At 43.7% G+C, this 9,313-nt stretch overlaps 1 protein-coding gene across 6 annotated transcripts in view; it reads right to left on the bottom strand.

Annotated features, from left to right (window-relative positions):
* Nucleotides 1–642: 642 nt before the first annotated feature.
* Nucleotides 643–9,313, bottom strand: part of LOC135917996 (microtubule-associated protein futsch-like) — a 302,288-nt gene continuing 293,617 nt past the window's right edge. For 5 of the 6 annotated variants that reach the window (XM_065451680.1, XM_065451688.1, XM_065451659.1 and 2 more), the window contains exon 9: nucleotides 643–7,177. In XM_065451680.1, coding sequence (XP_065307752.1) covers nucleotides 7,127–7,177 — 51 coding nt within the window. In that variant the 3' untranslated portion in view covers nucleotides 643–7,126. The remainder of the gene's footprint in view (nucleotides 7,178–9,313) is intronic. The other variant, XR_010569510.1, reaches the window with a different exon arrangement.

Genomic DNA, 9,313 nt, shown 5'->3' with positions numbered 1-9,313 from the left:
CTGTTAGCAACTTTGTCTGCCCTTTGGAATTTCGTTTGGTTCGTATACTGTGCAAGTATGCACACTGCACACCTTCTCTGGATATTTCTTGTACTGCTTTATTTTTTCTAATCAGACATGTTACCAGTGAAAACGAGTAATAATTTCCAGCGAAACACCCTAAGGCATGAAGAAGGTTTAGTTTTACGTAACTGAAGCATCAGTTACATAAAGATCGCTGTCTCAGAGTCTGCATTGCGGCCAAGTCATCTGCTTCCGCAACGCCTTGCTAGTTGACATTGCTTGCGGCAGTTAGGCTACGCTATCGAGGCCTCAGCAAAAAAATAAAACTCGCAACTAAGATGGAAATAAATATATTCCGCTTCAGCGGGGTGTTGTAAACCGAGGAAGGCTGCCACAATACAAGAAAAAGATTTTCTGCACGAAATGTAAAAGATTAATTCACGAAACATTATGTATCTTCCTACATTTTATGAAAAAAGTGCATATAAGGTTCGCAGCAACGGGTGAAAGAACATGCTGTAAATCAGCCGTTATATCGGCAGACTTACAAGCTTGCTGCCGCATACGATGCAAAAGTGGTGCGACATAATAAAATTGAAGAACGAGACTATATTATTTATAAAAATCACATGAAGCAAGTGAAACGAAGGAAATATCAGACATTTTAATGAACAGCGGATGCGCATTGAAACATTTTTTTACACAGTCAACCACAGAACACTATTGCAAAAATTCGTGAAAGTGAGCACAAATTTCACGATAAATCACACAACCACTGTACATGATTAAGTTACAAGAGCAAATAAACACAGAGGCACATAGGCTTCAGCATAAAACATCAATGTAAAAAACATCGCGACATCTCCGGTGGTAATAAATAAAAGAATAGTGATGGCATGATTAAATTATAGCTTCCATTGCTTGCTTTACATCAAACATCTGGGGAAAAAGAAACAAAACACGCTACTGCTTGAAGCGGTCACAAGAAGAGTTAAAGTCTAGCTTAATACCAAGCGATCCTACTCCTTACACCCATTTCCAACACAGTACACGAGATCACAGCGTCCTGGACGGCGAGCTAAGCAATATCTCGCGTGCGACATTGTATTGAATGTATAGAAAAACCGCGAGGTAATTATTGCCGAAGCATTCTTCAAAATAGCCTTTTGTTGTGGTCCATAAGTATTGCGCTGAGGGCGAACTGATTGAGCAACGTTGCCTGTCCAGGCATCTCCACTATGCTCGCGCGCACTTCCAATTGAAATGAGCCTACGCGTCACCGCGCTTTGTTAATATGTTTCTAAAATCATGGTAGCGATACACAGCGCAGCATCGTCCGCCTCAAAACTGAAAAAGAATCAATCACTCGAACGAATGACAAGAAACACCAAGAAGGCAAAAGTCGCTCTTTAAAATCTAGATCCACATAAACTTACCCAGGCTATTGTCGGTCATGTTTCAGAGAAGCTAAGAACTGGAAATATATCCGAAAAGCTTAGTGGTCTTATACCGCGAGGGCGTCCGGAGTGAATTATTCACACATCCACATTAGTAAGACCAAATTTTGGAGATAAAATAATCAGCCAGCGTCCCAGTTAGTAACGTTGCTTCATTTGTACTGTTATTAAACATAATGAGAACATTGGTATTTCCCTAGTCTGGTGGAGTCTTCAAACCTTAATGTAGATCGTAGAGTTGAGCAGCATTAAATCCCATTTGCTTTTGTTAATAGGGATTTTGTATTGCACTGTATTACACATGCGTCGTAAAGACGCATTGTTAGGTAAAGGGATGGGCAGCTTCATACGGTACCGCCTTGCCACACTATTGCAACAATGATATTGAAAAACCACAAAACAACATTCAGTTCACAATGCACCACCACATTTATGCTGAATGTGCTCGCTGGAAAACTCAGTAATGTCATTTGTATAAGCCGATACATTATGCCTAGCAGTTCCTTTTTTTTTGTGCGTACACGGCCCATACAGGCATATAGTTGAAGAGTTGGAGCAGCGGCAGTTCAGATTAGTGTAAAGAACTGTTACAATGGAACGCGTGGTTTTGTTGACTGACAACAATGTTTCTTAAACATCCCTACATTTGTACCTTTAAGAGCGGCGACCTCTCAGAGCAACTACGGGCTGTCCAGAGGGCCTGCGACAGGGCGGAGGACCACGATCTTTCGACCCCGACGTGGGTGCGGCCCGCGACGGCTACGGGGACTCCCTGAAAAGGGAAGTACCCTAACGCCGGTTCCTCAGGACCATTAATAAAGTTCTTTGTCTGTCTGTCTGTACCTTTCCATCGAGAGACAACGCATGTACCCATATGATTGGCAAAGTGAAGATAAATGAGATCATTTTCAGCTATGAGTTTCACGAGTGCTTAAGACTCCAGCAATATATTTCACTAGTGAGGGTAAGCTGTGTAAACAGGCGCATTTTAAGATTTGGGTAATGAAAGGCTTCTCCACAATGCCATTTTTACACAGCCTAATGTGAAAAGCAATGCAGTGAGCAAACGTTCAGCGTGCGCGTGGAATAGGAGGCCACCTTAGTCCCGAAAAGGTATGATGACTTCGTACGATTATAATGACACTACAGTGTAACTTTATTGTACGCGCCCACAAGGCTTCTAAGGTGCACGGGTGGCGCGTAAACCTAGAGAGAAAGCAAAAATATAGCGGAGCATTATCATCGACGTTAATACGTCATTGACTTGCAGAGGCCAAACGTCGCTGTTGACGAACTAACAGCGGCGGTATTATGGTAGGCAGAAAACGCGTGTTCTCCAGTCAGGAGCACATGGCACACTTCACATTGAGCTTGACCATACACAAGCACACGTTCTTGAAAACGTGAAGGCTGAAGTGTTCTCGGGAAAAGCTCCCGATTGTTATAAACATGTTTCAGTGAATGCACTCGGCGCCGATGTATTTCGTCGCTTCCCTAAATTGCAATGCCATTGCTGCTACCACGGCGAATAACACTTCTACGTTAGGAATTTATCATTGCCGTACAGAGACGCCATCAAACAAACAATGGAATAAAGCTAGCTCTTTAAATTATATTTCCAGAACACCCATGAGGTTTACTCAAGCCAGGAAATGTCTTAGCTGTGGAGGAGACTGATACTAAAAAAAGGCCCGCAACAAATGGAGTGGCAAAAGCAAGCCCATGTCACCCTACGCTGTTCGGATGCCACTTTTTGAGTCGACAGCACCTTATGTCATGGCGCTGCAGGCTTCGCAGAAAATGGCGAAACGGCAAACCGAGCAAGCAGTGCGATGACGAAGCAGAAGAAGCAGACCAGGTGAATGAGTAACTGCTTATGTACGCCCTACAACGGTGATCGGGGAAATCTCTTCGCGGAAAGCATCTGCGCCTGCTACCTCGGATGTCAATGATGGGCCACTTGGTGCAGCTTGCTTCGAGTTAGTGGACCGCATCCACAATGCACTGTGTTACCACAAATAGCGCCGACCGAGCTGACAGAAATGATATCGACAAGTTTTTCTGTGCTAAACAAAAACGAACCAGTTGCACCACACTTTCTTGCAAAGTGAACTGCAATGGAAGGAATTTTTATCATGTTTAATTAAAATAACCAATTAAAGAAGGGACACATTAGATCACCGGCCGCTGGTAGTCTACACAAGATGTTTCTGCTAACTTCTCATCTTTCGTACCAATTTCCCGCGCTCCCGGTACAGGGTAGCGAGCCGGAAATATCCTCTTGTTAACCTCCCTGTCTTTGCTTTGTCTTTATCTCTCTCACGCTCTCTCGTTAAGCAAACTTGCCTCAAACATTTAAAGATAAGCAGCAGCGGGTGTCTGAATTGAATCAATGCCGTTTGGTGTCATCTTGAAAGCGAGAATTGTCATGGGCGCAACTGCAGCGCAAAGCTACTAAAAGAACACACACACGGATTTCTCAAAAAGAAAGAAAGTAAGCTTCGAAGAAAAATTCATGCTGGTCCAAGAGGAGGGGAGGATTCATGCCGTCTTGAAAAATTCGAACTATTACTCGAGGACTCTCATACAGTAACGAGATATTTATCTAATCATCAACCTAAATATCAAGGTTTCACTGCGAATGTTTCAGTATTAAACAATATATAAGCGATTTGGTTCCTTATATATATGTTTGTCACGGCTTTTTCTAGCTCCGAGAAAGCGCCCGATATCTGAAAAACGGCCTCATGACTAGCTGTCATCGAGCAACGGCATTAGTGCCATAAAAGAAAGGGGGGGGGGAGGGTGTTCCCGATAAAATTTGCGCTGGTGCAGACAGAACAGGGTGTATGAACAGGTAGCTCGACGACGGTAGAGGACGTCACATCATACTTTTCTAAGTGTGAACAAAATGAGAACTGGGTAAAACCAGGAGCGAGGCTCCTTTTACCCCGTTCTCGTTGTGTCTATTCTCTTGAATTTCCATCTCCCACCTTCCTCTTATTTTCCCTGGTATTTAAGGTCTGGTACGCTTTCATTGGGCTGGACTAAACTGAGTAAACGATAGCAGCTACCTTCCTCGGACAACTCTACTGAATAATTCTGAACATACTTCGCAACTTTTTAATAAAGTTCTGGCATTTAAATCGATACTTCCAAAGCTAAGCATTACTTGTAAATAACGAATAAGGCTGCTCGTATTTTTGGTTTCCTAAAGAGTACACTGAGATGCGCTTGTATGTCTGTAGCGTACGCACAATTTGGCTAAATGGGCTTAGGTTACGCGAACCAGCCTGTTTGTACTGCGGTGTCACACTGTCTGACATGTACGTCACTGTTTTACTTCGAAACAGTTCTTAAGGCGATAGTTGAGGCTTTACATATGTTGAATCTCTAATGCGTCACTGTAGCTGGATTTAATGTGCGCCTTTAGCGTGGACCAAACTGCCGCAAGTGGATAACGATAACAACGTACTAGCCGCACTTCGCAGGGCACCATTTCTCAAGTACACCAAAGCCAAAGAGCGAATGGACCTTTCTCACTTACGGTCGTATGGCTTAAGCGCATGAGAAGCTTCGCCTCACTTCTAAAAATTCTATATCTTTTAGGATTGCAGCATGAGCACCACCACGCAGCATTGTTCACGTGCTCCAACATGGCAACCATTCACTAAAGCGGTAAATGTTTTCATGTTATCATCCCTCAGCAATAACAGAAAGCAATTTCCTAGTCAGTGCAGGGCGGTAATCGGAGCTTAGGCTAAGCTCCTGCGAGTCTTCCAAGTTTTCCCCAATGACCGGCAATAACACACAATATACGGTGCCTACACAAAACTTATGTAGATAAGCAACGTAACACTGGAATGACTGATCTTCCGAGTGTGTGCTTTCAATAGGCATAAGCATTAAAACTAAATTTTTCACAAGCAATTGTCCAACTTGACACTCGGGTTTCGTTATGCAACGCATTGCACGCGATATCCGCTACAGCTGATTACAGTTTCAAACATTTTCATAGTCCTTGGCCCAACATACTTGGCTTGATTTGGGAAAAAAAAGAGTGAAAAAAGGCATAGTACCAGAACGTGGAGTAATGAACACCTGTACTACCATGCATTATTGCAAAAATAACTTCTGCCTTACTCCAGGCTTGGTAGAAGGACTGCTACTCTTTCGTACCGCTGCTTTGGTTTTCATATTTTGCCTACAGAAACACACTTTAAGGGTCCTGTCGACCAATACTGCTGCAATAGTCTAACCCTATTATCTGACCTCAACATATGAGCTTAAGGCACTGCCCAACCACGTTTCATGAGCGAAGGCTTTGTCAACACCTGCAGCATAGTGGCAGCATGTAGCACCCTTTTAAGACTATAGTTATTGTTAAAAATTTCTTTAAATGGCACGTTTGGCGACTACACGAGGGCACTCGTTGAGTTAGGCATCAATGCTTTCATTTATCAATACACAACAATTTGACCTTTCTATGAAGAATAAAACTTTGGGTTGCGATGAAGATCACAACACGGCCGTGTAAATAGACCACATTTTGATATGTGTCTTTTTTTTTACCTGCCTAAATAGTGCTTGTAAGTATAGCATCGGAGAGCATCATTTTCACAATCGTGCAATAAAAACTGTCAATAGCAAATACATGCGTTCAGTAAAAGAAATTCTGGGAATGTAATAAAATTAACAATGACAGGATGAAAAACAAATACACCTTCAAATCAGCCCCAACGCCTTAGCCGTCACTAAATACGCGCAGGAGCGAATTTCTCGCGTATAAAAAATGGAACGTGACGAACAAAATTGGGAGTATAGTGAATATGACTGTATGTGGTGCAGAACAGTATGCCCTCATAAATAATGTTCATTGCTAAGCACGCCTGAGAAAGAAACAAAACGATGCATATGAAACCGATAAACAAACAAACAAACATAACGAAAAAATGTGAATCTCGCTGCACCAGCCATGTCTCTCGCTGGATAATTGGCGAAACAATAATGCCCACTGTCTTTGGTCATGCCGTTGAATATAAGTTAGCTCGCCGGATATCATTCCAACCAAGCTCACGAACTTCCAAGAAAGAAGTGCTGACGCTGCTCGTGCCATTCTTCTGCATCGGTAACTGTTCACAGCGTCAACGCATCGCCAACAGCGATAAAGAAGTTCGAGGAGACGCGAACAAGTTTCTCTGCGCCACAGTTAAACGCAGTGGACAGGAACGTAAGTGTTTTGACTAGAGCACGGCAGTAAACGCGTCGCGGCGTGGGGTGATGGTGGCGGCAGCTTGTCAGTCAGTCGAAATATCAGCAGCTGTTGGGGACAGTCGCGGGAGCAATATAGTAAGGCAAAGAAATGACAAAAAAAGAACGCTCCGCACGCGCACACACCACAGCACGCGCGCGAACTTATGGCACAGCAGACAGATCGCTACACTCCTTGGTCCCGCACCGCTCGAAGGAGATTCTCGAATCGTCTTGTCAAGCGCCGCACAGATTCTCCCAGCCAACGTTTTCTTTTTCGGTTGCACGAAGAATCAGCCGGACAGGCTGAGTTCCATTTGCCCATCACGAGAGCTGGTTTGCACCTTTACGCGTAGCGCAGCTTGCCCGTGGCGCATCTTGAACGTAAGGCCGCAGCGGGCACCACGACATCGCCGTCAACGCTTCGTCCCCATGCAGACGTTGGAATGGTTAACCCAGTGGCTCCTCTGAAAAAGAAAAAAACGATCAGAACATTCGAGAAATTTCGTTGTTTCACATTCGACTTTTCCAAAACCTATGGGATAGTGTAAACACCACACGGGCATACGAAGGACACAAAAGATGCGACACAATAGTGCAGGTGGTGTCTGCTTCCCGTGCTCGTGTTCTATTTGTGCTAATGCTTGTAATACGTCGTAGCAACGATGCCGAACGTTTACCATTTTTTGGATTAACCACCAGTTTCTCAACCAAATTTTGTACAGTGCTGAACTATAGCACGTTCATTCAACACCAAAGGAAGATTTAAAAAAAAGATCTTGGAACGCTCAGCTCCGCTATGTGAAACAGCGGCGACCTTAGTTGTGTAAGGAAGGCCCCATAAGCATGAGAAAGCTGTGACGCTTTTTTTTTACACCACCGGTGAAGTTGATACTCATTTGAGTGGTGGCATGAATAAAACGCGCAATCTGAATTATACGACATATTATAGCTGGCGCTAAAGCATGTTATAAAAAGGCATACCATACCAAATAGGCGCTTGAATGTCGAAGTCAACGCCGCTCAAATTGCTAAAGCTGTCAATAATTTCAATGTTCATCTGCTCTTAGTGTGCCCAAACTGTTTTGCGTTCACAAAGAACGAGAAGTGTTCGACGTCAGCGATCCCATCTCAACGTACACCCTGCTTTGATAACAGCGTTCACGCTAAAAAAAAATTAAGTAAAATTTTATTCTCTCTACACAAATAATATGTTACCTCTGTCTACAGCAGAAAAAGATCTCAAGCTACTATTTTTCTTCATTCGTAATCGAATCTGCGAGCATTAAAGTGTGAGAAAGCGTAGAAGTCATCGAACAGATCAATCTGCCTTCAATGTGCGTGTTTGTCAAATCGGCACGCCTACGCGGCGTTCCGCTCAGTGAGAGATCCCCTGTGAACGAATATTACTGATCGCTCGCTTTTCTGCCGTCGGTTACGGTGTTCACGGATGGAAGTTCGGTTGTGCTTCAGAAGACACTTCGTTCGGTGACTCCAGGAATTAGAAGGAAGTTGTTTATCATTTCTAGCAGGATTGTCTAGGCCTGATGGACACATTGACATCGGTGCGGCAACATGGTAACTTGCAAAAAAAGTGTTATGTGCAAAATAACAAGAACAAACAATAAAATCAAGCTCATTCCGCCCAGCGAAGTTGGATGAGCAGCGTCTAAATGTCCTGGTAAGAAAACTTTTCAGTCATTGTCATTAAGTAACGATGGTCATAATGGCTTTAGGGTTGCTAAAATACATTTTGATTGGCATACTCGCAACTGCAGACACATTCTTTGAGAATGTCAAATCGATGCACGTACGCCGCTGGGTGTTCGATTGCGCCGGATCGGTGTGGCATGACAAGCGAAATGTCTCCAACAAGAAAGGCGTGAACCGCTCCCTCCTCTTCGGGCGCGACACATCCACATCGAAATCCCCGACAACGACCACAAGGTTAGTGTCATCACACCTAACCCACGCACACTAGTTCACAGGGGGGTATGAACCTTACTGGACTATGAGTCATTGCATTTTTTGCTTGCTTACGGGGGTATGAGCCATTGATGATGACATTTTTCGTGTGCGGACACGACAATTGTATGGTACACTAGCCATACAAAGCTCCGCTACGAACAGAAAACAATGGTGGATGATCTTCCGAAGATGACAACACACTGCGTGCCAGCATGAACTAGATCAATTTACATTCGAGATATTGAATATAACAGAACATCGATGCCACGTTGCGTTTATTTTTGTCGTGCTCAAGAATGTTCGTCAATCCTAATTTTTCAGTAATGGTGCTTGCGGACGCGTAACCGCATCTTGCGACCACCAATGATAATTTCCTTCGGTCAGCGTGAGTGTTCGGTATCGCTAGAAACTCATAAACTCTTCAACTGTGCTTTTACAAGGCGAATGTTGAAACGCCATGGCGACATTTATTTAAACCAACAGCCACGTTTTATGCCGAACTTGAAACACGTATACATGGTTAGTCATAGAGAAGAGATATCTGCGCGTTCATTCGCATTTATCTTTAGCTGTATTAATGAGACAGCAACGATATGGGGCAATAGAAGATGCTTAAGAATTTCACGCGTGCAAGA

Source organism: Dermacentor albipictus, chromosome 2 (assembly GCF_038994185.2).
Source record: "Dermacentor albipictus isolate Rhodes 1998 colony chromosome 2, USDA_Dalb.pri_finalv2, whole genome shotgun sequence".
NCBI lineage: Eukaryota > Metazoa > Arthropoda > Arachnida > Ixodida > Ixodidae > Dermacentor > Dermacentor albipictus.
Note: the sequence above shows the minus strand (reverse complement) of the source record. Positions and strands in the feature narration are given on the sequence as shown.